We start from the raw sequence: 25425 nt of genomic DNA, 5'->3' as shown, positions 1-25425 counted from the left end.
GCCTACTATGTGTCAGGGGGGCAGCTAGATGGCACAGTGGATGGAGCCCTGGAGTCAGGAAAATCTAGTCTCAGACATTTTCTAGCTGTGTGACCCTGAGCAAGTCACTTCACCCTGTTTGCCTCAGTTTCCTCATCTGTTAAATGAGCTGGAGAAGGAAATGGTGAACCACCCCAGTATGTCTGCCAAGAAAACCCCAAATGGGGCCGTGGAGAGTCCGACATGACTGAACAACAACATGACATGTCAGGCCCTGTGCTAAGACCAAAAATGAACTAATCCCTGCCCTCACGAAGCTCACATCCTAACAATAAGAATGTAAAATCCTCTAGCACAAGATCTGGTGAATCTATCAGTGAGCCAGAGCCCCTCCGCCAAGTCACTCAGTGTTCATCAAGGAAGACTTCCTGGAGGAGGGGCAGGTTTTACCTTCAGAAATGGAGAACATGATTTATTTGGTGGGTGAGGTGGGGCAGCAGATGTAGCTGCCTCAGTTTGGGGGCCACTCCCCTTAGGAAAACAAGAATTAGCTGAGCACAATGCAGGAGGAGGAAGGCCACAGAGGGGAAGGACAAATGAGGAAGTTTGTCTCTTGCTCCTTCCCGAAGTGGACCATTTGCCCCAAAGTGGTTAATTTTAAAAGTAGAGAATCTGCAAAATTGGACAAAGCAAAGACCCATCTGTGAGCCAGATGATAATGACAGTAACTTAGACGAATCAGACAAGCAGATACTGGAGAACTGAGTGTACCAATTACATCTTGGCTCCTTAGCCTCAGACGCTTACTAGGCGTATGACCCTGGGCAAGTCACTTAACCTCTGTTTTCCTCAGTTTCCTCAGCTGTAAAATGTGGATCATAACAGCACCTCCCTTGTGGGTTTGTTGTGAGGATTTGTAAAAAGGGCTTAGCACAGAGCACATAGTAGGTGCTATCGGAATGCTTGTTTCTCACACACACACACACACACACACTAGGATAAGAGGGAGCACCTCTCCCTTCCTTGTAGAGGTTATAATTATCCTCCTTGCCGAGAGAGACAATTTGTGTGGAACACAAGTATACTGTCACACTCAACTGCCTTGATAGTTAACTTTTCTGAACTTTTTTTTTATTCTTCGTTACAAGGGATTGCTCTCTTTGGGGGTGGGGGAGGAGAGAGATATATTAGGAAAAGAAGGTGAGGTTAAAAAAATAATAATATTACAAATCATTTTTAAAATGTTGGTTCCTGACCTTTACCCACAGGCCTTCCTGGAAAAGAGCTCACCAAAAGTTAGGACTGGGAAAGTGCTTAGAACAAGGGATGGCAGAGCTAGAACAGTCCTTAGAATGTCCAAAATGAGAGGGCCCTTAGACTCTCAGATCTGAAAAGAGAATGTTAGGATTTGTTCTCAACCCCCTCATTTTGCGAATGAGGAAACTGAGGCAGACAGGGGCAGAGATTTGCCCATGATTACTCAGTGAGTTAGTGACAGAGCTGGGGATGGAAACCAGGCCTCAGGCAAGGGGAGGATGAAAAACTGTCCAGGCTGGGCGTGGGAAAGATGCCTTCTGACCCTGAGCCAAGGGCCTCAGATTGAGGAAGGGATGAGGGTGCTGGTGGTTTCAGGGCAAAGAGCACTTCCCAGGAGCTCAGGGACTTTTCTCTCTTTTATTTTTAATCCTGTGGCAGCCATGGCCGGGGTTCTTTGTGGTCTCCGTGGGGAGGCACCCATTTCCTGGGAATCGACCAAAGATTCAAGGACTCCTAGCTTTCCCCAAAGAGAGTTCTGTGTTCACAACCCAGGAGGAACCTAGGTCAGAGGAGGAAACTGAGGCACAGATTGGTCTGCATTGGTCCCTTGTCACTTTCCTCAAGCCACAGGTAGCACAGTGAGGATTTTTTTCCAGGTTTTTATCCAATCCCAAAGCCCTTTGCCTCCTAGGATTCTTTAGGGGCTCCCCGGGTCCTAGTTAGGTGGCAGTCCTGCCCTCTAGAAGATTTCTCCACACCCAGAGAACACAGAGCCCCCTCCACTTCTCAGTTCCCACCCCATGCTCCTGCCCTACTCAGAAATTCAGACAGGATGGCCTCCACAGCTTCCTGGACCTGCCGAGGGGATAAGGGAGGGGCCTTTCCCAGGGCCTTAGGACTTCCCTTTCTCTGGGCTAGAGGCAGAAGCACCCACAGGCCCCTGGGATCAGAGGAGCAGAACCGTGCCATCTGCCCCACCCTAGGGGAGGGCCTCCTTCACACGGTACCTCCCACCCACCCAAAGCTACTCACCCAGACCCATCCCCTAGAGCTCTCCCAGTCTCTCTCAACATTTTCCTGGCTTTCCTGTGTCTTTCACACCCTTTCCCACCTGGGTCGCCTAAGGCTTGGGTCTAGCTAGGTCTGCCTCAGTGTTCCCTCAGAGAAAGCCTTAAAAAAAAAAAAGCTTCCAGAAAAGAGGAACTTCACGCTGATCACCCTGGAAGAAGAGAGATGGGGGGGGGGGGGCCTCCAGGGCTTATGTTGCAATAGCCCCTCCGGCCTGTGGCTCCAAGAAGATTAAATGTTGGCAGAAGGCCCTGGGGTGGGGCAGGGTGGGTTCAGTGCCAGGATAAGCCAGTCTCCCCACAGCAGGGAAGGCCTAGGGGGAAGGAAAGGGGGGTTGGGGAGTGGGAAGGGAATAGCTCCTCCTCCAGGAAGTTGGCCCCAATTCATCCTCGGACTTAGGCCCAGGTTTCTGTGGAATCAGGGCCTAGGACTGATTCAGGTTGTTGCTTGGACAATTTGACAGAGAGGTCCTGAATCTGGGGCTTGCCCAGGGTAGACAGCACGAGGCAGGAGGCCCAGACCTACCCTCAGAGGGCTTCCAGGGCAGGGAGGCTGACCCTCTAATGAAGCCTGGATGACTCCTTGGACATGTGTTGAGGTAGATTAGTGAAACACAATTTGGAAAGAGAGACAGTTCCTAACCCCCAAAGATTTACAGATAAGGAACCTGCAGCCCAGAGCAGGGACTGTAGCTTGACTCAAGCTACCTAGTCAAGTAATGAGGTGAAAAAAAAGGAAAGGAACCTGGGCCATCTGGGCAGTGAGAGCCTGGAGAAGGGGAAACCCAGATTCTCCTGGCGCAGATGAGGATCCAGAGACTGTCACGCTTCCCCAAGAGTGCCACAGAAGGGACAGGTGAGGGTTAATTAAAACCCCTTCCCAGGGTCTATGTTGGGGAGGGGACACATCTCTTCCATTCCCATTCCCGACACTGGAAAGAGGGAGGGAAGATACTCCCCAAGCCGGGACTTTCCTGATCTCCTGGAGATTCTGGGAAATCAGGCCTAGCTTGGGGGGGAGGGGGGAAGAGAGAGAGAGCTGGATCACCTCTGACTTCCCCCTCCCCAAACAAGAGTTCTCGAAGACTCTCCCAGACCTTGAGATCTTCCTCACTCAGCCTTTCTAGAGATTCTATTCAAATCCCCAGCTTCCTCACGCCCTCTTCTAACTCAGACCCTCAGAATGGCTTCTTGTGCCAAACAGAGGGAGAACACCCCAACCTCCCCCGCCATCCCTCCACCAGTCGGGAGCAACAGAAACAAAGCAACTGAGAGGTAGACACCGGAAGGGACAGAAACAGACACGTCTCTACCCAGCCCAGCTCCCTGAACTCTGACCTGAACCCAGAACTGTCTCTACCCCTGGCCATCAGGCCTCTAGTTAATGATTGCTAGTGAAGTGGAGGAGGAGGGGAGTGGAAAAGGTCAGGTCCAAGTCCAAGAGAAGGTCTGATTATGGCTGGAGGTTGGAGGAGGGTGGGGCAGGACCTTCTCCCCTACCTACACTCACTTCCATTAATTTGTTCTCGGAGACAGGAGATGAGACCCGGGATTACACACGGAGGCAAAGAAACAGACCCTGAAGGCAACAGATTTAATAGCCAACAAGATCTGACTGCCACAGAATGGGGAAGAGGGAACTCTCCAGATCAGCGGAAGGGGGAAAGGGCAAGACAGGGATGGGGCCCTATAGGAGCGGAAAAGAAAGGGACAAAGAGGCCTCACTCATGAGATTTTGAACTGGAGGAAACCTGAAGGTGTTCCAAACCCCCTCATTTTACATAGGAGGAAACAGACTTAGAGATGGGAAATGACTTGCTCAAGGTCACACCCCTAGGAAGATGATTTGAATCCTGGTTTTCTGTCTCTAAGTCCAAAGCTCTCTATTGCACCACCCTACCACTGGATTGAGAGACAGAGACAGTTAAGAGATGGAGGGATGGGAGTCCCTGACCTTTTTGACTCCTTCCTGACCTAAGGATTCTGAGATTCTTAGAGGACCAGAGGAAAAGATGGGGAGACAGAGACTCTGGGAAGATTTTTCTGGGGCACGGGAGCCAGGAGCGTGTAGCTCTGGGGGGGAGGGGGGAATACGGAAGAGAGAATTGGGTCCCTCCCTCCTTCCCTTCCGTGACTCAGTGACCCGGAGTCAACCTCAAGACGGGAGGGAAGGAGAGCAGAAGAAAGCTGGGAGGAGCCTGGCCCCTGGGGAAAAACGGGAAAGCCCCGGTTTCTCCCAGTCCCCCCCCATTCCTGGAGGGGAGTGGAAGGGAGGGAGCTGGGAGAAAGGAAAGGGAGCTAGTGAAAAGCAGGGAAACCCACAGAGCCAGAGAGTTTGGCGAGAGGGTAAGGGAGGCAGGCTCCTGACAGACCGGACAGAGACACAGGTAGATAGAGGCTGAGAGCCTGTGAGCAGAAGCATCTGGCCTTATTCCTCTCCACCCCGCACAGCCTCTTTCTCCCTCATTCCCATTCCTGTGAGGAGAGAGAAAAAGGAGAAGGGGATCTGGGATAAAAGAGAGAAGGGGGACCCCGTTCGTGTATGCAGAGAGGAGAGGCATTAAATAGGGGGAGAGGGAGAGAAGGGGGAGGGCGGCTCCAGGGTTCCTTCCCCTTCCCTCCCAGCGACTCGGTGACTCATCCTCCCCCCAACCAGCTGGGCCTGTTCCCCACCCCCCCCTTGGGCCGCTTCCCTCTGACCTCGGTTGTCCCGCCCCTCCCCCCACCTTTGGTCTCCATCTAGGTCTTTCCAGATCTGTGGCTGTCTTTGACTTTCTCTTGCTGACTGCCTCGATCTCGGCCTTTCAGTCATTCCACAGGTGTCTGCCCTATCTTCCGCTCCCCCTCTATTCCCCCCACCTGCCCTCACCCCTCCCACCTGGAAAATGGGGTGGAGGAAAGAAAAAGGAACAGATAGGGCAGAGTCCTAGAGAAATGGGCAGAAAGCAGCGAGAGTGGGAGGGGGCCGCGGGCGGGGTAGGGGAACATGGAGAAACAGGACTGGACAGTGTTGGCAGCGGGAGGCGGGGGTACAGTCAGACACAGACAGGATGGGGACCCCTGAAAGACAGGCTAGACCTAGAGGCACAGAGAGAAGACCCAGAGACGGCGGAGGGGGTAGGGCCGGCAGTGCGACTAAGAGGCACAGTGATAAAGAGTTAGGGCCGAAAGACAGGCGGAACAAAGAGTAGGGACAGACAGAGAAAGTGTTTGAGATCAGATTGAGACATCGAGGCACATAGGAAGGATAGACAGGCAGCAGAGCCTAAGAGATTGGTAAGGAGAGAGCAAGAGAGAGAAAGTGTGTGTGTGTGTGTGTGTGTGTGTGTGTGTGTGTGTGTGTGTGTGTGTGTGTGTGTGTGTGTGTGTGTGTGAAAATACGGAGGAAGAAAACAACACCCCGGGAGCGAAGGAAGGGGAGGAGAAGCCGGGAGAGACTTGAGCCCGGAGCCTCCAGGAAAGCCCGGGAGGGAGGGGGCCCGTCCAGCCCGGGGAGGGGGAGGGAGGCGGGGGAGGGCGGAGGCGGGGGAGGGCGGGCGCCGCCCCGGCTCACAAAAGTCCCTTCAGCTCAGCTGGCTGGAGGGGAAGTCCCTGGTGCGCTGCTCTCTGCGCTGATATCTGAGCGGAGCCCAGCCGGGCTGCAGCCTGTGCCCGGCGGCGGCGATCGGGCCTCCCTCCCAGACTGGGCTTTGTCCGCCCCGTCGGCTCTGCACAGCTCCGCGCCCTGACTCTGCCCCGGCGGGCCCCAGGGAGCCCCCGTGGCAGCCAGGGGCCCCGGCCATGCCCCGATGCCCCCGGGACATGGACGAGGGGCCCGTGGACCTGCGGACGCGGCCCAAAGCCGGGGCCCCCGACTCTGAGGCCACACTGCCCCTGAGAAAGCGGCGCTACCGGGAGCCCCAGGAGTCCCCCGGGCCCGGCATCGTCCCAGCCCCGGAGCCCTCGCCCCAGAGCCCCAGCACGTACCCTGGCCTCCCGGGCCCTGCCACAGCCATCTACTATCCTGGTGAGTGAGGGGGACAGAGATGAACTCCTACCCCTGGCAGTCCAGGCACCCCAGCTCCTAGCCGAGCTGGGGGCCCTCGTCCAGGCCTTGATCCTTGGCTCTACTCCTGTGCTTTCCTGGGCACCCCCCCACCTGTCCTGAGGCTGCCACCCAATGCCCAAAGCAATTTTGTTCCAACCTGAGTTGGGCACCGTTGCCTGACATTGACCTGGATATCTTCCACATATTCTAGCCAGGCCCACCCCATCCTAACCCAAGCACCCTTGTTCCAACCCAGCTTGGACACTGGGTGCAGGTGTTCAACCCAGCCTGGGCACCTGCAGCCTGGCCAGCTGCCCTTCCTTATGCCGTCCTTGATCTGGACACCCTGGTGTAGTCCTTACCTGAGCATCCTCCCTCTAACCCTAAGACCTGTCTGTCTTCTCTGTGACCCCCTTACCTCTTCTGATCCTATATCCATGCTAACCCCACTCCCCAAACAGTGCATCCTCCCTGACACCCTCCCTCTATTCCAAAGTCAGCACATTCTCCATTTCCCGCCCTCCTCCCCAGGCCTGACCATTCTCAACCTAACCTCCTGCCCAAACCTGGGACCCCTTGCTTCCTTCCCCAACCCCTGTCTGTCTTCACTTCCTGACCCAATCATCCTGTGCTTCCTGGGTCTTTATCCAGTTCTCACCCTGCCCCCTACTAGGCAACCACCCTTAACCTGTCCCCCCCCCCAAGGCTCTGTCCCACACCCCAGGAGCAAGCTGGACATTGCACAAATTGGCTCATTCTAGTCACAGTGTGACGTGACCCTGAGTCACCCAGAAAAACCGCAGAGAGCCTTGCCCAGGCATCTCCCCCCAACATGCACACACATACATACAGCCCTCAGTCCATCCCCAGGCCCCTAGAACCTCAATGGAGAGAACCCTGAGCTGGGAGGTAGGAGACACCAGCGTAAGTTCTGACTCTGCCATTGACTTGTCCTAAGACCTTGGCAAATTCCTCTTCCCCCTCTCTGGCCTATTTCATCTAGTGTATTGTGAGGAATCTGAACGGCCTCTAAGGCTCCTTCAAGCTCTGCCATTCTGAAAGCCCGGCAGCCTCGCAGAGGAGTATAAATCGCAGAAATGTAGAGCTGAGAGAGACCCCAGTATCGACTCTTTGATATTACAGGCCAGGAAACTGAAACCTGAACTGCCCAAGGTCACACAGGTAGCTTGGTGGCAGAGCCAGGATTTGAAGTGCTGTTTTCAGACACCAAAAGCAGTTCTTTTTCTTTCCCCACAGCACCTCTAACCATCCGTTAGAGCTCCCATCCCACTCAAAGAGTCCGAATTTCATTGACGTTCTTCCTTCACGCTATAACGTTTGCCTTCCTTCCCCTTCCTTATTTCCATCATCAGTAATAATTGTAAAGCACTTAGCACCTAGTAAGGCTATGTACATTTTAGTTAGGTAGTGGCACTAGTATTAATACTACCACTAGTTGTAATAGTGCTAGTACTAGTATGGTACTAATAGTAGTAGTAGTAGTGGTGGTGGAATAGTACTATTTGTACTAGTAGCAGCAGTCGTATTAGTAGTACTAGTATAGGAATAGGAGCAGTTCTACTTAGTAATGCTACTGCTACTACTACTAAGAGTGGAGGGGGGAAAGGGAGTCTCAGAGCCTCACACCCTCTCTCCCACAGGCCCCTTCCTATATCCTGCACCAGCCCCATTTTCAGTACTGAGCCTGCCACCACCCACCTACCCAGTACTCTGCCCCCTGGAGAACCCGCTCACTGCTGACATTGCCAGGGCCACAAGACCCGATGAGGATGGAGACACGTGAGTGACCTTTGGACCTCTGCCTCCTCTAAGGACTGCCACTCACCCCTCTGCCCCTCCCCCTTCCATGGACCCTCTCCCCCATTTATGACCCCCTCCCCCTCTGACAAACACACCCCAGAATCCTTCCCCCCTTGACAGCTCCCAGCTCCCTGTGCTGGTGTCCCCATCTTCCTTCGACAACCATATGCCCGTCGGTTGCCCTCCCCCTTCTGCGTCCCTTTTCCCCTCTGTTTCACTCTCATCCTCGCCGCGCCCCCCCCCAGCCCCAACACAAACATTTCTGCAGTGGCTGCCTCCCGGGGAAGCCCCAGACCGCAGGACACACCGCAGCCCCAGCTGCTCCCCCAGGCCTGCGTCAGCCTCCCCCTGTACACACACTTGGCCTTAACCCCTTCCGCCCTCAGCTCCCACTGTGAGGGAAGCAGGCACCACAGGGCTTACTGGAATGGATCTGCTCGCCCTTGACCTTAGTGCTGACCCCAAGGGACCCCTCCTGCTCCTGGATCCTAGGGTGGGAAGGTGGGGCTGGAAGCCTGGAGCACTGAACCCTCAAAGGGTCAGGCATGGAGGGAATTTAATGCCAGGGTCTGAAAGGAAATGAGGGCCCCAGAGCTGGTAACCTGGGTCCCAGATGACAAATGAGGCTAGGGGCGAGGGGACGGACCTCACTGCCCAGGCCTAGGAAGGGAAGGAGCCTGGAGTCCTAAGGGACACCTGGGTCCCTAGAAGGCGGGGGAGGGGGCAAGGAATCCAACTCCAATCTCCAAATGGGCGGGAACTGAGGGATCCCCCAAATAGAGGGAATATGCCCCCAATTCTTGGACCCCGGGGTTGCAGGGTCTTGGGAGGGGGAGAGCCCAGCTTGGCCAGCTTCTGCCCCATCCTTTCCCCTCCCCCCCTCCCTGGGGCAGGAAGTGGATTCTCCGCCCCCCCTTTCCCCCCCCCTGCAGCCTGGTTACTGGAAGTCTGTGAGGGCAGGGCCAGCCCCTCCCATCCCCACTTCCTTCGACCCCGCCTCCTCCCTCCTGCCCTCCCCCTCCCTCCAGGCCTCGGTTTATGGGAACTCCGGCCTCCAGCCCCAAGGTTTCTCTGAAATCAGCAGCTCCTGCTCCCCTTTTGAGCCCCTCCCACGTACCCTGGGGCCTGGGACCAAGGGACAGGGATGGGGGTGGGGTGGGGGTGGGGTAAGGGGAGAATGAGGAACTGGGGATCGAGTGACCGCAGGTAGAGGCTAAAGGGATGGAGATTGAGGGATGCAGAGAAGGTAGGGAGGGAAAGGCAGAAAGTACCAGTATGGGCAGATTGGGTAGGAGGGACCCCAGAGCTCAGCCTCGCTGAAAGGCGCCTTTGGACCATCCACTCCAGTTCCTTCTCTGAGGCTTTACAAAAAGGGGAAACTGAGTCTCAGAGAGCGCGATTTGCCTTCAGCTTTGCAGTGTTTCCCCTCCCCCATACTCACCCGACACCACGTGGTTCTCACCCTCCTCTACCCAAGGGGCTGGGTGGGACCCAGGCCAGGGATGGGGGAGAGTCAGGGAGCCCACTGGCCTTGCTTCCTCCCAGGCCCCTCCACATCGCAGTAGCCCAGGGCAACCTTCTCGCGGTTCATCGCCTGGTCCACCTCTTCCAACAGGGAGGTCGAGACCTGGATGTCTACAATAATTTAAGGCAGGTGAGCCCAAAAGTTGGGGACCCTACTGGGCTAGAGGGGGACAGGAGGGGCCCCATTATTAGTTAACCCCTTCTATTCGCAGGTAGTCTCACCTGTACACCCTTTTCTGGTACTCCTTGATTCCCCCTGGAGATTGTAAGCTCTCTGAGGGCAGGGACTATTCACCTTTGTCTTTGTACAATAGTGCCCAGCCTGGGTCACTGAGGGGGTTGGGGAGGGCTGCCTGGCTGCTCAGGGCCCTCACAGCTCTTCTCCTGGGCAGACGCCACTCCACCTGGCGGTCATCACTACCCTGCCCTCAGTGGTGAGGCTCCTGGTGTCCAAGGGGGCCAATCCCATGGCCCTGGACCGAAATGGTCAGACAGCAGCTCACCTGGCCTGTGAACACCGGAGCTCCAGCTGCCTGCGGGCCCTGCTGGAAACCTCAGCCCCAGGGGCGCTAAGCCTGGAAGCCAGGAACTATGAGGGTGAGGGTACAGCTGGGGGCCCCATGGAGGATGTCATGCGAATCAATATACAGAGGAGGGACCCTTAGAACTTAGAATGCCAAGCCTGGGGAGGGGAAGCCCTTAGAACATCATATGCTAGAGCTAGGAAGGCCCTTAGAACATGGAATATCAGAGCTGGGAGGGGCCTCAGCTCAGGGAATGTCAGAGCTGGGAGGGCGCTTAGAACATGGAATGAAAGAGCTAGGAAGACCCTTAGAACATGGAATATCAGAGCTGGGAGGGGGCTTAGAACATGGAGTGTCAGAGCTGGGAGGGACTTCAGAACATAGAATATCAGAGCTGGGAGGGCCCTTAGAATGTCAGAGGTAGGTGAGAACCTGGAACCCAGGACGTTAAGAACAAAGAAGGAAAGGTCAGGTGGAAGGGACCTTGGAAATCACCTCATCTCAGAGTTCAGGAACTTAGAATCCATGCCCAGAGAAGGGGCTGTCCCGAGGGCCCCCAGAGCCAGGACCAGCCTCCAGCTTTCTTCTCCCCCTATTTCATCTCTCTAAGACTCAGTGATGGGGACTGGGGAGATGAAGGGAGGGGGCGGAACTTCCCTCACCTCTGCTTCTGTTCCTGCCTCGTCCAGGGCTGACCCCCCTGCATGTGGCCGTAAACACAGAAGACAGAGAAACTGTACTCCTGTTGTTGGACCGAGGAGCCGACGTTGATGCTGTGGTGAGGGACGGTAAAAGAAGCATGGGGGGGGGGGTTCCAACTGCTGGCACCCGAATGTGCCCCTTCCCCAAGTCGGCAGGGTCTTGGGAGGGGGCTCCCTAGGGCGGCTGAGATCCAGAGCCGAGGGCAGGGAGAGGCCTGAAGAGTGGACCAGATGCGGGCGACCAGAGGACATTCAGCGCCTCTCCTCTCTCCTCTTACCTGCCCAGGACATCAAGAGTGGCCGCTCCCCGCTTATCCATGCGGTAGAAAACAACAGTCTGGCCATGGTGCAGCTGCTGCTGCAGGTGAGACAGAGCCCTGTCTGCCCCCAAACCTGGGCCTCCTTTGTCCGCTTCACTACAATCCAACACAATGATTAAGCACCTGCTAATTGCAAAGCTCTGGGCTTGTTGCTGGGGTATGGGGTTAACAAGAAGCAGGCCCTGCCCTCAGAAGCTTCCATTCTACTGATATAAAAACAAGGACATGAGCTTTATATACATTATTCCCACCCTGGTATTGCATCTGTGTCCCTTCTCTGTACCATCTCCAGTCTCTGGCCCCTTTCCCCAGGGTCTCTGGCCTCCATCTGTCCCCCAGGGTCTCTGGCCCCTTTCCCCAGGGTCTCTGGCCTCCATCTGTCCCCAGGGTCTCTGGCCCCCATCTCCAGGTGCTCTGTCCTTCTCCCTGGGCTCTAATCATTCTCTCTCCCCCGGCCCCAGCATGGAGCCAATGTGAATGCACAGATGTACTCGGGCAGCTCTGCCCTCCACTCAGCCTCAGGCCGAGGCCTGCTGCCCCTGGTCCGGACTCTGGTACGGAGTGGGGCTGACAGCAGCCTCAAGAACTGTCACAATGACACCCCCCTCATGGTGGCTCGAAATCGACGAGTGAGTCCTCCCTGGGCCTTGAACTGGGGACCTGGGGACCACAAAGAGAGACAGAGAGAGAGAGAGAGAGAGCGCCAGCCGGCCAGGCACAGCAGGGTGGCTGGGAGGAGTACAGCCAGTGGAGAAGGGCAGAGGGGCAGAGGGGCAGAAGGGATGAACACACACAGATGCAGAAGGGGAGAGGCAGAAACGGGGGGGGAGGGGCGGGCTAAAGAAGAAAGGTAGAGACTGAGGCTGGGTCTTGGTAGCCCAGGCCAGGCTGGACTTTGGGGGGATGGGGGTGGGGAACCTTGTATCTAGCAGCTGCCAAAGGTGTGGTAGCCAGAGTTGGAGAGGACAGCTGAGGTCTGAGGCCCTCCTGTGAGTCACAGCCTCTTCCCTTTTCATCTCTCTTCCCAAAGGTCATTGACATCCTGAGAGGCAAGGCTTCCCGCCCCAGCCCCCAGCCTACTCTGGGGCCAGCAGAGCCCAGCCAAGAGGGGAGCACCCCCATCTCTCCTGAAGGTAGCAGCCAGTTTGGATCTAGTGGTGAGAACCCCCAGGGCCTGAGAGCCTCGCCTCCCTCCCTCCTGGATTCCCCAGTCCCTGCTCTAGACCTTGGTGCCTTCAAGGCTGTCCCAGGCCTCTGGACTTCCTAAGTAAGTCACCTGCTGCAGACCAGGGTGGGGAACCTGCAGCCTCCAGGTTTTGCCCAAGGCCAAGTTTTACAAACGAATCCTTATATTGAGGGGATTTGTTCTGGGAAGCTTGGATTCAGTCAGAGGGCCACACTTGAGGACCTAGAGGGCCATAGGTTCCGCACCCCTGGCCACACTCTCCTCCACTCAGACAACAGCGCGCTCTTCCTCCCCTCAGAACTCTTTTCTCTTCTAGGGCCACCATCAGCATCTCCGGCTTCCTCCTCACCACCTCGCTCTCCCCCTGAGGATCCCCCCACCTCACTCCAAGGCCCCCAGATATTCTTCCTGCCAACCCAGTCCCCAACAGCGTTTCTTCCCTACGCAGGGCCTCTCCGAGCCCCAGGCCGGCCCGTCCCCCCATCCCCTACTCCTGGTGGGAGCTGAGGGCAGAGGGAGGAGGGACTCTGGTATAAAGGGAAGGGCCCCCTGAAAACTGTGAAGGCACATGTCCCCGTTCTTACTGAGACTCACAGGACCAAGGTTTGCACACACCCCCACCTCGAACTTCCTCCCACTCCCCCTCCCTGGCTCTGACCCTCTGCAAGGGGAACCAGGCACCTGGCTGGCACATCCCCCTGCCCGCCCCCCTCCTCATTCCCCCCAACACTCTCTGTCTAAGGCACCACCCCAGGGCTCAGGCTCTGGCTACCTCCCTGGGGCTGAGGACAATGTAAATTATTGGGGATTTCAGTTTACTTTTGTAATAAACTATTTTTGTACCATATGGACTCTGTGCGTGTTTATGTATGTGCCTGCGTGCATAGCATATGTGTACACGTGTGTGTGTATGTGTGTGTGTGTGTGTGTGTGTGTGATGGACAGGTATGGCCCAAAGAGCCCAGTACAGGGGCAGCAAGGTGGCGCAGTGGATACAGCACCGGCCCTGGAGTCAGGAGGACCTGAGTTCAAATCTGGCCTCAGACACATAACACTTACTAGCTGTGTGACCCTGGGCAAGTCACTCGACCCTATTGCCTAGACAAAAAAAAAAACAAGCCAAAGATCCCAGGCCATAGAGGCAGGAGCCCTGCCTGGCCCTAGCTCCTCTCTTGTTTCCCATTAGCTGTGGAACCTGGAGCCACTTGGAAAGGCAGCTCACTATTGGACAGAGTGCTGTCCCTGGAGTCCAGAGAGGTGTGAACGAACCCCAGCAAGTGACCACTCTAACCCTCAAGGGCCTCCACTGTATACTAGAACTCCCCAGGCCTGGAGTGAGACCACGATGGCAGAGTAGATGTGAGGCCAGTGGGAATGTCATTTCTCATCGCTATGCCCCCTACCCCTCTCTGAGCCTCAGCTTCCTGCCTAGAAAATGCTGTTTACATGGCCAGCCTCATCAGGATCTGTGGGGAAAGCACTTTGCAAAAGCCCAGATGGCGGGCTGGTGGCTGGATGGGATTGCACTGGAGACGAGAGTGTCCCTGGATGAGTGTTGTGCCTGCCTTTGGGTCCCACCTCTCAGACCCCCAAAGTCCTGTCTTAGGAAAGCACATCCCCTTCTGTCCAATGAGGAAATTGGGGATCTTCAAGACTCCTCCCCTATCTTAGTTTTTTCTTCCAGCTCTGACATTCTCTGTTCTAAGTTCCCTCTCAGCTCTGACATTCACTGTTCTAAGGCCATAGATTTAGGAGCAGAAAGGGACCTTATTAGGTCATCCAGTCAGAGAACCAGGGAGAGTGAAGTGCCCTGCCCAAGGCTAGCAACTGGGGGGTTCAGTCCCTAAGGGAGCTAGTTTCTCTTTCTGGGCCTTAGTTTCCCCAGCTGTACAATAAGGTCTGGATGGTCTTCATGGTCATTCCATCAAAGGCATTCTATGATTTACCCCTCTCTTCATCAGGGATGGCCCCAGGTTCCCATCCAGACTTCTCAGGTAGACATTCAAGGCCTCCACACACCCCTTGTGTTCCACCAGGTCAAGCTTCTCCACAAAATGGGTGCTCCTGTCTTTGCCCAGAGTCAAGGGTGGGGTACCTGTGGCCTTGAGACCATACCTGGCCCTTTAGGTCCTCATGTGCAGCCCTTTGACTGAGTCCAAACTTCACAGAACAAATCCCCTTCATAAAAGGATTTGTCCTGAGGCAGCTAGGTGGTGCAGTGAATAGAGCTCTGGCTTTGGAGTCGGGAGGACCTGAGTTCAAATCGAGCCTCAGACACTTAACACTTACTAGATGTGCGACCTTGGGCAAGTCACTTAACCCTGAAGGCCTCACCCAAAAAAGCAAAAAAAAAAAAAAAGGATGAAAGGATTTGTTCTGTAAAACTTGGACTCAATCAAAAGGCCACACCCAAGGACCTAGAAGGCCACATGTGACCGCAAAGCCACGGATTCCCCAAGCGTGGCCCAGACTACTCTTGCCTAACTGAAAGGACCTCCCCATTCTCTCCCCACTCTCCTCCAGGGGCCAGCCCAGCTCTTTGCCTCTCCCAGACAGTCCTCCCTGTTCATCTCTAGCCACATGGGAGCCTCCACAAGGGATGTCCCCTTCTGGAGGTCCTGCCCCCAGTTCTGCCCAGTGCTGAAGTTATATAGCACGTCTCTGTCTTCCTCAAAGGGTCTCGTCCATTTGGGACTCAGGAAAGGATTGTTGAATGGCTCTGTCTGCCTCCACGCGTGACTCCATGTTCCCGACTACTGGTCTCTGTGTATGTGGGACCTCGTGTCTATGTACGACATGTGTGTAAACATGTCACTGGATCTAATGTGTGTGTCACTGGAGACAGAAAAGATGGGACCGTGTGTCTGTCTCATTTATTTGTTAAGTGCTTACTATGACCAGGTCATCTGGTGAACACTGGGGATTCAAAGAAAAGTCCCTGCCCTCACAAAGCTCACATTCGAAATGGGGGGGGGGGGAAGACAACAAATATAAATAAATCCTTATGAGATAAATTCCAAGCAGATGGGAGGGGACCTCAGAGGGGAAGGGACCAGCAGCTGGGAGGTTCAAGAAAAGCCACCTGGGCTGAAACTAAAGGAAGTCAAGGATTCCAAAGAGTTAAGAGCAGGGGTGGGGAGAGAAGGTGTTCCAGGCATGGGCAATAAGAGCCGGTGCAAAGGCATGAGGGTGGGAAATTAAAGAGAGGAGCATGTGATTGGATCACATAAGACTTGGAGTCAAGAAAACCTGAGTTCAAATCCTCCCTCAGGCACTTCCTACCTGTGTTACCTTGGCCGAGTCATTTAACCTCTATCTGCCTCAGTGTCCCCAAATGTAAAATGGGACTATATCAATGACATGAATATTTATAATAATAATAATATACTACTAATACATGTTAACTCCAATGAGTTAACCTAGCACTTTACAATCCTTAAAGCATTATAGAAATGCTAGCCATCATTATTATTATTGCTGTCAATAAACTAGCATTTGTTTATCTTTAAGGGTTTGTTGTTGTTGAATCATTTCAGTTGTATCTGACTCTCTGTGACCCCGTATGGGGTTTTCTTGGCAAAGACACTGGAGTGTTTTGCCATTTCCTTCTCATTTGACAGATGAGGAAACTGAGGCAAACAGGGTGAAGTGACTTGCCCAAGGTCACACAGCTAGTAAGTGTCAAGTGTTTGGTCTGAGGCTCTAAATATGTGTTTTTAAATAATAAAAAATATGTGTGTCTCTGTTTAGAAGGGAGACTGTGTGTGACTCTGCAGTAGCAGGCTGGTTAGCGTCCGTGTCTCCAGTCTCTCCCCATTCCATTCTATCCACCACTCAGCTAGCATGATGGGCTTCCTAAAGTACCATATCTCACCACATCACTCTCTACCTAATCAACTCCAGTGGCACCTTATTATCTTTAGTATCAATTACAACATCCTCTGCTTGGGTTTTAATTATTATTCAGTCATCTCAGTCATGTCTGACTCTCCATGTGGGGTTTTCTTGGCAGAGATACTAGAGTGGTTTGCCATTTCTTTCTTCAGCTCATTTTACAGATGAGGAAACTGAGGCAAACAGGGGGAAGAGACTCATCCGGGGTCACACAGCTGGGAAGTGTCTGAGGCTGGGTTTGAAGGCAGGAAGATGAGTCTTTCCCAACTCCAGGCCAGGCGCTCTATCCACTGTGGAGACACCTGGCTGCCCTGGGCCTGACACATAGTAGGCTCTTAATCAACGTGTATTGACCAATAGATTTTGTGACCATGTCTGTCTGTGTGAGTAGATCCCAAGTCTGTATGTGTGTGTGTGTGTGTGTGTGTGTGTGTGTGTGTGTACACCTGGTTTTCTGTATATTTGCAATGGTCTGTGTGTCTGTTGCTGGGTGGGTCTGTATGATTATGTGTCTGCATTGCTGTGTTCATGACTCTGTGTGTGTGTGTGTGTGTGTGTGTGTGTGTGTGTGTGCGTGCGCACACGCTCACTCACATTCAAGGCCCTCTCTTCCCCAGAGAGGGCCATGGAGGGGGAAAGGGAGGACAGTGGGGAGCCTCCTGCCCTGCCCATCTTCCTTGGCCCCTACTGGACTGAGAGCTGGCGGGGAAGGTTGAGCAGGAGGGACCACAGTGCCCCCTCGTGGCCACCAGCCCTGGCCTGCTGCTGCCCCACCTAGGTTCCTCTTACTGGTTCCACCGGTTCAGAGACTGGACTCCCTTCCCCCGCACACACACCTCCAGCTTGGAAGAAACTGGGCCCCTGCTGCGCCCTGCCCAGCCCCGCCCCTCCAGCATACCTGCCCCCCACCTCTGCTCACAGAGCCTTGGCTGGCCCTCTGGGGACCTCAGCTTCTGAGACCCCAGACCAGCTCCTCTCAAAAACCCAGGGGCTCCCGTGTCCTGCTCTGAGCTCCCTCTGGAACCCAGGGGCCTACCACCCCCCTTTGCTCCCTATCAGGAATCCAGGCACCTGGGTCCCCAGGCCTGCTCCCATGAAGGCCTCAGACCTTCAGACCATCTTCCTCGTGGCCTCTCCTGGAGCCCAGCGTCCAGGGCACTGGACATTGTCCTCAGGAAGCCAGGTGTCTGGCCCTACCAGTGCCTGCCTCCACCCTCCCTTTCCTGCCCACACCCTTGGGCGGGCATTTCTCAGACTTCTTCCTCCCAGGGCTTAGCTCTCCATGGCCTCCTCAGCCTGGCCGGGCTTGCCCCAGGGTCTCCGGGGGGAGCAGAAGGCCCTGGCCCAGGCTCTACGGGCACTAGAGCACCTGGAATCTATCCTGTGCCGAGCCCCCCCCCTGGATTCCAGCCCCCCCTCCTTGCCTCACCTGCTTCCGCAGATGGCCTGGCTGCTGCAGCAGGTGACAGAAGCCAGGAGGCAGGCTGCAGGAGGGCTCCAGGAGCCCGGGGGGCCCGCTGATTTCCTAGCTGGCTTCCTGACCAACCTGGGCCAGAAGGTGCAGCAGGTAGCCATCCTCTTCCCTGCAAGGGACAAGGCCTTCTGGGAGGGCCCTAGCCACAGGTGAGGAGGGGGGAGGGCTGATTCCCCACCCCATCTCCGGGGCCTAGACCCCCATCTCCAATCCACCCAGAGCCAGCTGGCCCTGCTGACACTGGCCAGACTGAACCAGTCCAGGGGCCCGACCCAGGGAGACCAGAGGGATTGGTTCCCACACCCTCTACCCTCCTTTGTGGGTCCTCTATAGACCCTGACCCTAGGGGGCAAAAGAGATACTAGCTGACCATAGTATGCCCTACCAACCATGTGCCCTGGGGGGCTAGAATCCGGATCTGCTTTGGGAGGTTCCAAAGAAGCAGCAGGCAGCTAGGTGGTGCTCACAGACACAGCTCTGGGCTTGACGTCAGGAAGTTCAAAACTGCCCATTAGGCTTTTACTTGTGACCCTGGACAATTCACTTAACCTCAGTGTTCTCCTCTGCAAAATGGGGATCATAACACGCCACCCTCTCAAGGCTGCTGTAAACATGAGCCGGGATGACATCTGTAAAGTGCTCAGTAAATTTTCAAGGGTTTTGGAAATGCTTTTACAGTTCAGGGATTTTTCAGTTGTGCCCGACTCTCCGTGATCTCATTTGGGGTTTGCTTGGCAGAGATACTGGAGTGGCTTGCTCTTACTTTCTCCAGCTCATTTTACAGATGAGGAAACTGAGGCAAACAGGGTGAGGTGACTTGCCCAGGTTTCAACTCAGGAAGTTCAAACTCAGGCCCAGCACCCTCTCCATTGTGCCACCTAGCTGCCCCACGTAAATGCTATTATCATGACTACTCAGAAACCTTTGGGTCCCCTCTCCCACATCCCTGAAACGTGGTCACACAACCATGCCTTTCACTGACAGGCAGCTCACTACCTGCAAAGGCCACCTCGTCCACTTGTTCATTCCTCTTCCTTAGCTCCTAGGTTGGGGGGGAGGGGAGGGCACCCGCACAGAGAATGGGCCTAATCCTTTGGCTGACTCCAGCCCCCAAGTTTCTCTCCTCTATCCCCAGTTCCCTCAGCCGACCCTCGTAAGCTGGCCCCTCACCTCACTCCATTCATACTCCAGATGGGGGCTGATCTGGCCAGAATACAGGTGACAACTGTCACCTCCCCCACTCTGGACACCAGGGGTAGCCTGAGGCAGCAGCTGGGAGAGAACTGGCCTCCAAGCCAGGAAAACCTGGGTTCAAATCTCCCGTCTGATACATGCTAGCGGGTCAATTCACCTCCCTGCCCCTTGAGAGGCAGAGGATATGCAGAGCTGTGTCATCGAGGGAGTTTGTTCATTCCTGTACAAAGGGCCCTATCCCAAAGGCATTGTTGGCTCGTCCGGGGGCCTTACAGACTGTCCTGGTGATCTTCTGGACCCTGTCATGGGGACTCCCACACATCTCATCCAGGGAACCCTAAGGAATGATCAGACAGACCCTGGGGGTTTTGTGGTACCTCCTGAGGACCCTCGGGTGGGGAGGGGTGGCTGGTCAGGGATGTGGGGGCACCTGGGTTCTCACGACCTCGCCATGGCCTTTTCCCAGGAGGCAGCTGACCAAGCTGGCCCTGATCTTCAGTCACATGCTCACAGAGCTCAGAGCCCTCTTCCCTGATGGTTGCTACTGCGGACACACGTACCAGCTTAGCATACCCCAGGCTCGGGAATTTTGGAGACAGAAGTGTGGAAAGAGGTGAGCTATGGTAGACCCCTCCCTCCTCAACACAGCATCCAGGCACCACTATCACCATCGCCACACAAGGCAACTCAAGGGCCCTTCTGTCTAGCCCCACATCTCTTGTCACCCCCTGGATCCAGGGGACAATTATAAAATGGCAGTGTCAAAGCTAAGAAAGTCCTTAGAATGTGGAAGGTCAGGACTGGGAGAGGCCTTAGAACAGGGAATATCAGAGCTGGGAAGTCCCTTAGAACAGGGAATGTCAGAACTGGGAGGGCCCTTAGAACAGGGAATGTCAGAGCTGGGAGGGCCCTTAGAACAGGGAATGTCAGAGCTGGGAGGGCCCTTAGAACAGGGAATGTCAGAACTGGGAGGGCCCTTAGAACAGGGAATGTCAGAGCTGGGAGGGCCCTTAGAACAAGGGATGTCAGAGCTGGGAGGGCCCTCGGACCCCATCTGGCCACATGCCATTTTAAAAGTGGTCAGCTGAAGCCCAGGGTGGTGCCCACTACCCCTTTCACCTTCAGGACCTTCAATCCCTAACCTCAGTTGGTAACATGGTGCTTCTGAGCCAGGGAGGAGGTGGGGGCAAGCTTGTCTCTCTGACCTCTTAGGTGTGTGGTTCCATGGGAAGAATTTGAGAAACTTCTGAGCTCCTGCCACCCTGTGAAGCCTGGTCCTATGGCCCAGGCCCTGAAATCCACCATAGATTTAACCATCAGCGGCCACGTGTCCATCTTTGAGTTTGACGTCTTCACCCGCCTTTTCCAGGTCTCCAGAGGGCCTGGGGTGTCAGATGGGTCCAGGATGCTTAAGCCCCTGAGCGGCTTGAGGGATCAGGATGCCTGGGTCCCCAAGGAGGGAGGAGGGATCTAGATGCTTGGATCCCCGGGGGGACAAGAGTTGGGAGATCAGGATGCCTAAGCCTCTGAGAGGGAAGGAAGGCCCCCTCCCCTTACATCTCTACTCCTTCCCAGCCCTGGTCCTCTCTCCTCAAGAACTGGACTCTGCTGGCTGTCACTCACCCCGGCTACATGGCCTTCATCACCTACGCAGAGGTGAAGGCCCGCCTGCAGACCCACCTGGACAAGCCTGGCAGGTGGGGGCTACCAGGGAAGGGACAGGGAAGATTGGGGGGCACGCTTGGGGCACGGGGAGGAGGCCAGGCCCCGCAGGCCTCGATTCCGGTGGGAGCAGGGTGGAGAATGGGGGGCGGCGAGGTCCTGCTGAGCCGGATCTTTCCTCCCCTAAGCTACATCTTTCGCCCGAGCTGCACCCGCCTAGGTCAGTGGGCCATTGGCTACGTGAGCGAAGACGGCCAGGTCCTGCAGATGATTCCCCTGAACAAGCCGCTTTGCCAGGCCCTGAGAGAAGGCCAGAAGAAAGGCTTGTGAGTCTTGTTCTCCACCCTGCCCTGCACTGCAGGCCCCGCTCCTCTCTGTGGTCCCCTTCCTCTAGAAAAGGAAAGCAGGGCACCAGACAATCTCTAGGATTACCCCCACTTCAGACATTCTGTGGCTGCTGCGTGACTGTGGATAAGTCACTTCCCCACTGGGGGCCTAATTTCCTCCTCTGCCAAAGGGAGGCATTGGCTTGCGGTTCTCATTGGCCTTCCAGCTCCCAGCTCTACTGAGGTCCCCTTTCTCCCTTAGCCTCTATCAGGCTCCTGTTACCAGCAACCTCCACCAGAGGGCAGACTTCTCCACTCCACCCTAGGACTGAGTCTATCAGACCCTTATTTTAGCTGCCCTCAGTTTCCTTCTCTGTTAAAGGAGGAGGTCAGGACAAATGACATCCAGGGCCCCTTCCTCCTCCCAGTCCTGACTTCCTTTGTTCTAAGGGCCCTTCTTATTCTAACAGTCTATGATCTAGGCTGCCTTCCATCTCAGGCATTCAATATGCCCAGCTGTGTGACCCTGGGCCAAGTCCCTTCACACCTGTCCTCCTTAATTTCCTCATCTGTCAAATGGAGATAATGATAGGACCTAATCTCTCAGGATACATGGTCTCATAGTATATATGACCAAGGTTTAAAATGAAATAACATAAAATATTTTTGCAAACCTTAAAGCATTATATAAATACTAGATTTTGTTATCATCATCATTCTTTTTCAGTCATTCAGCAGTGTCCAATTTGTTGTGACCCCAAAGACTATGCATAGCATGCCAGGCCCTTCTTTCCTCCACTCTCTCCCAAAGTCTGTCCAAGTTCATGTTTATTGTTTCCATGATACTACCTAACCATCTGATCCCCTGCCGTCCCCTTTTCCTTTTCCCTCCAACCTTTCCCAATATCAGAGTCTTTTCCAGTGAGCCCTATCTTCTCATGATGTGGCCAAAGTATTTCAACTTCAGCTTCAGTATTTGGCCTTCCAGTGACCAGCCTGAGTCAATTTCTTTAAGCATTGACTGATTTAATCTCCTTGCTATCCAAGGGACCCTCAAAAGTCTTCTCCAGCCTCACAATTCAAAAGCTTTGATTCTGCAGTGTTCAGCTTTCCTCATAGTCCAACACTCACAGCCACACATTACTGCCGGAAAAACCAGAGCTTTGACCATACAGACCTCTGTCAGCAAGGCGATGTCTCTGCTTTTCAGTGTGTTGGCCAGATTTGCCATAGCTGTTCTTCCAAGGAGTCTTAATTTCATGGCTGCAGTCGCCATCTGCAGTGATCTTTGAGACCAGAATATAAAATCTGACACTGTTTCCATTTCTTCTTCCTCTATTTGCTAGGAAGTGATGGGGCCAGTTGCCAAGATCTCAGTTTTTTTGATGTCAATCTTCATAGCAGCTTTTACACTCTCTCTTTCACCCTCATCAAGAGGCTTCTTAATTTTTCTTCACTTTCTTCCACCAGAGTGGTATCATCTGCATATGGGAGATTGTTGATATTTCTCCCAGAAATCTTAATTCCAGCTTTTGATTCCACTACCCTGGCATTTTCTATGATGTACTTTGCATACACGTTAAATAAATAATGTGACAATATACAGCCTGGTCATACTCCTTTTCCAATCAAACCAATCAGCTGTTCCATGTTCGGTTCTGACTGTTGCTTCTTGGCCCTCATACAGGTTCCTCAGGAGACAAGTAAGACGGCCTGGTCCTCCCATCTCTTTGAGGCCTTGCCACATTTTGTCGTGATCCACACAGTCAAAGGCTTCAGTGGAGTCAGTGAAGCAGAAGTAGATGTTTTTCTAGAGCTCCCTTACTTTCTCCATAGCCTAGCAAGTGTTGGCAATTTGGTCTCTAGTTCCTCTGCCTCTTTGGGAACCAGCCTGATCTTCCATTAATTCTTGGTTCACATATAGCCTGCAGAGTCTTAAGCATAACTTTGCTGGCACAAGTGTTTGGTAATTTGACCATCCCTTGGCATTGCCCTTCTTTAGGACTGGGACACAAGCTGATCTTTTCTGATCAGTGGCCACTGTTGTGTTTTCCAAATTGCTGACATATGGAGTGCAGCACTTGAACAGTATCATCTTTCAGGATTTTGAACAGCTCAGCTGGGATTCCATCACCTCCACCAGCCTTATTGCTAGCAGTGCTTCCTAAGGCCCCCTTGACTTCATTCTCCAGGATGTCTGGCTCTGGATCAGTAACCACACCATCGTGGTTATCAGGCCTGTTAAGGTCATTACATCATTCTATTTTCCCTTTAAAGCACCAACCTTTCTTATTCTAAGGACTTTCCCAGCTCTGACATCCTCTGTTCTAAGTTCCTTTCCAGCTAGGGCATTCTGCATTCTGAAGGCCCTCCAACCTCAGTTCTAATGTTCTCCCCTAGCTCTCCTGCTCTAAATATCCAATAGCTTCCTGAGGCTGTCTCTTTGGAGCTCTGAATCTGCTCACTTTCTCTGTGGGCCATTGTTTCTCCTCCTGACTCAAGAGCACTGTGTACCTCGGACTTTGTGAGGCGCTAAGTTAAACGCCTACCCTCAAAGACCCCCCACTCTGACAATGCCCTTGGCAGAGGAGGAGTTGGCCCATCTGGGCTAACTTTCTGGAGGAGGACGTTATGAGTAGAAGGAGAAAGATGCTAATAAGCAGAGAAGAGATGGAAGGGTTGATCTGTAACGAAAAGGTTCTACTTTTTACCCAGGCTGTACTTGACAGGAAGGGAGGCTAGGAATTGTTTGTGAATTCTCCTTATTCCTCACCCCCATGAATACTGCATTGTCATGTTCCCTCAGTTGCCTCTATCCAGATGGGAGGAATGTGAATCCAGACCTGTCTGAGCTGGCAGAAGTAAAGGACCACAGACACATTGAGGTCTCACAGGTAAGCTCCCCCATTTATCATCCTCCTGCTACTCCACCTGCCCCAGAATCAGTCAGCAGTGACCTCTCAGCCATCTGCCCAGCCCTGATGACTCAAATCAGTCTCTTCTCCCTTCTGCTGTAGCCCTCCTTTTTAGTGTTGGAGCTAAAAGGTCTTCAGAGTATAGAATATGGAATGTTGGAGCAGGGAGTTCAGCCTTTAGAATGTGGAATGCCAGAGCTGGGAGGGGTCCTTAGAACATGGAATGTCAGAGCTGGGAGGGCTCATAAAATATGGAATGTCAGAGCTGGGAGGGACCTTAGAACATGGAATGTCAGAGTTGGAAGGGGTCCTTAGAACAGGGAATGTCAGAGCTGGGAGGGGTTCTTAAAACAGGGAATGTCAGAGCTGAAAGGAGACTTAGAACAGAGAATGTCAGGGCTGGGAGGGACCTTAGAACACGGAATGTCAGAGCTGGAAGGGGTCCTTAGAACAGAGAATGTCAGAGCTGGAAGGAACCTTAAAACATGGAATGTCAAAGCTGGGAGGGCTCTTTAAACATGGAATGTCAGAGCTGGAAGGGGTTCTTAGAACAGGGAATGTCAGAGCTGAAAGGAGCCTTAGAACAGAGAATGTCAGGGCTGGGAGGGCCCTCAGAACATAGAACACGGGCTGTCAGAGCTGAAAGAGTTCTCCCTAACTAATCAGTGGGCACGTCTATAGCCCCTCCGTATACCAGGCCTCTGTGCTGGGGTTACAAAGACAGAAACGCAGCAGTCCTAGTCCTCAGACTTACATTCCATTAAGGTAGACAATGTGCCCTTAAATAACATGCAAATGATTGCAAGGCACACTGGGGTGGGGAGGAGGAAGAGAATAATAATAGTAATAATAATACTTGGGCAGCTTGGTGGCACAGAGGATAGAGCGCTGGGCCTGGAATCTTAGGAAGAGCTGAGTTTAAATATGGCCTAAGACACTCCCTAGCTGGGCGACCCTAGGCAAGTCACTAAACCTCTGTTTGCCTCAGTTTCCTCATCTGTAAAATGGGGGTAATAACAGCACCTACCTCCTAAGGTTGTCAGAATCAAATGAGACAATAATTGCAAAGGGCTTTGCAAACCTTAAAGTGCTATATAAGTGGGAGATATAATAATAGCTAATAATAACCTAACATTTCCATAGTGCTTACCGTCTGCCAGGCACTGTGCTAAGTGCTTTACAATCAGGATTTCATTTGACAATAGCAAAATAGATGCTATTATTATCCCCATTATACAGTTGAGGAAACTGAGGCAAACAGGGGTGAAGTGACTTACCCAGGTTCACCCAGCTAGAACGTGTCTGAGGCTGGATTTGAACTCAGCTCTTCCTATTTCCAGCTGCCACGATCAAAATAGGCTTCAGGGGTTGATCTAGGAGTTGAGGGGATACAGATTCAAAGAACGGAGGTGAGAAAGGACTGAATTTGAGGAGTGGAGGACCGTGAAAGGCCATGCAAAGGAGAAGGAATAGAATGTGACACAACAGTGAGGAGAAGAGTTAGCTGCGCCACCAAGGATGGAAAGGAGAGCGAGGAACTCACCCACGTTCTCT

The 25425-nt window shown here is 53.8% G+C and overlaps 2 protein-coding genes and 1 long non-coding RNA gene across 5 annotated transcripts in view; all 3 read left to right on the top strand.

The window, feature by feature from the left end:
• Positions 1–2633: 2633 nt before the first annotated feature.
• Positions 2634–5663, top strand: LOC144454268 (uncharacterized). Its single transcript, XR_013482616.1, has 2 exons — positions 2634–4690; positions 5047–5663. It is a non-coding gene; the product is annotated as an uncharacterized LOC144454268 (long non-coding RNA).
• Positions 5664–5858: 195 nt separating this feature from the next.
• On the top strand, positions 5859–13253 carry BCL3 (BCL3 transcription coactivator). 2 transcript variants are annotated; one of them, XM_021003301.2, is made up of 9 exons: positions 5859–6309; positions 7992–8130; positions 9697–9805; positions 10068–10272; positions 10889–10977; positions 11187–11264; positions 11682–11849; positions 12251–12353; positions 12723–13253. In XM_021003301.2, the coding sequence occupies exons 1-9, from the start codon at positions 6084–6086 to the stop codon at positions 12911–12913; spliced, it is 1308 nt and encodes a 435-aa protein (XP_020858960.1). In that variant the 5' UTR covers positions 5859–6083; the 3' UTR covers positions 12914–13253. The 2 variants fall into 2 exon arrangements, with proteins under 2 accessions (XP_020858960.1, XP_020858959.1); XM_021003300.2 differs by having other exon boundaries at positions 5861–6309; positions 12251–12377.
• Positions 13254–17189: 3936 nt separating this feature from the next.
• The window catches only part of CBLC (Cbl proto-oncogene C), an 18525-nt gene continuing 10289 nt past the window's right edge, over positions 17190–25425 (top strand). For both annotated transcript variants that reach the window (XM_021003777.2, XM_021003774.2), the window contains exons 1-6: positions 17190–17923; positions 19435–19581; positions 20181–20337; positions 20544–20665; positions 20819–20956; positions 23763–23850. In XM_021003777.2, coding sequence (XP_020859436.1) covers positions 17583–17923; positions 19435–19581; positions 20181–20337; positions 20544–20665; positions 20819–20956; positions 23763–23850 — 993 coding nt within the window. In that variant the 5' untranslated portion in view covers positions 17190–17582. The remainder of the gene's footprint in view (positions 17924–19434; positions 19582–20180; positions 20338–20543; positions 20666–20818; positions 20957–23762; positions 23851–25425) is intronic.

The sequence above is a fragment of the Phascolarctos cinereus genome, unplaced genomic scaffold (genome assembly GCF_003287225.1).
Source record: "Phascolarctos cinereus isolate Bilbo 61053 unplaced genomic scaffold, phaCin_HiC Scaffold_726;HRSCAF=1367, whole genome shotgun sequence".
NCBI lineage: Eukaryota > Metazoa > Chordata > Mammalia > Diprotodontia > Phascolarctidae > Phascolarctos > Phascolarctos cinereus.
This window is presented reverse-complemented; position numbering and strand designations above follow the sequence as displayed.

Bases quoted from the DNA above. Each gene is read 5' to 3' on its own strand.
- BCL3 (XM_021003300.2), top strand. From the start codon at position 6,084: ATGCCCCGATGCCCCCGGGACATGGACGAGGGGCCCGTGGACCTGCGG. The intron at 9,806-10,067 runs GTGAGCCCAAAA...TCTCCTGGGCAG, and splicing joins TCTACAATAATTTAAGGCAG to ACGCCACTCCACCTGGCGGT. The intron at 12,378-12,722 runs GTGAGAACCCCC...TTTCTCTTCTAG, and splicing joins CAGCCAGTTTGGATCTAGTG to GGCCACCATCAGCATCTCCG.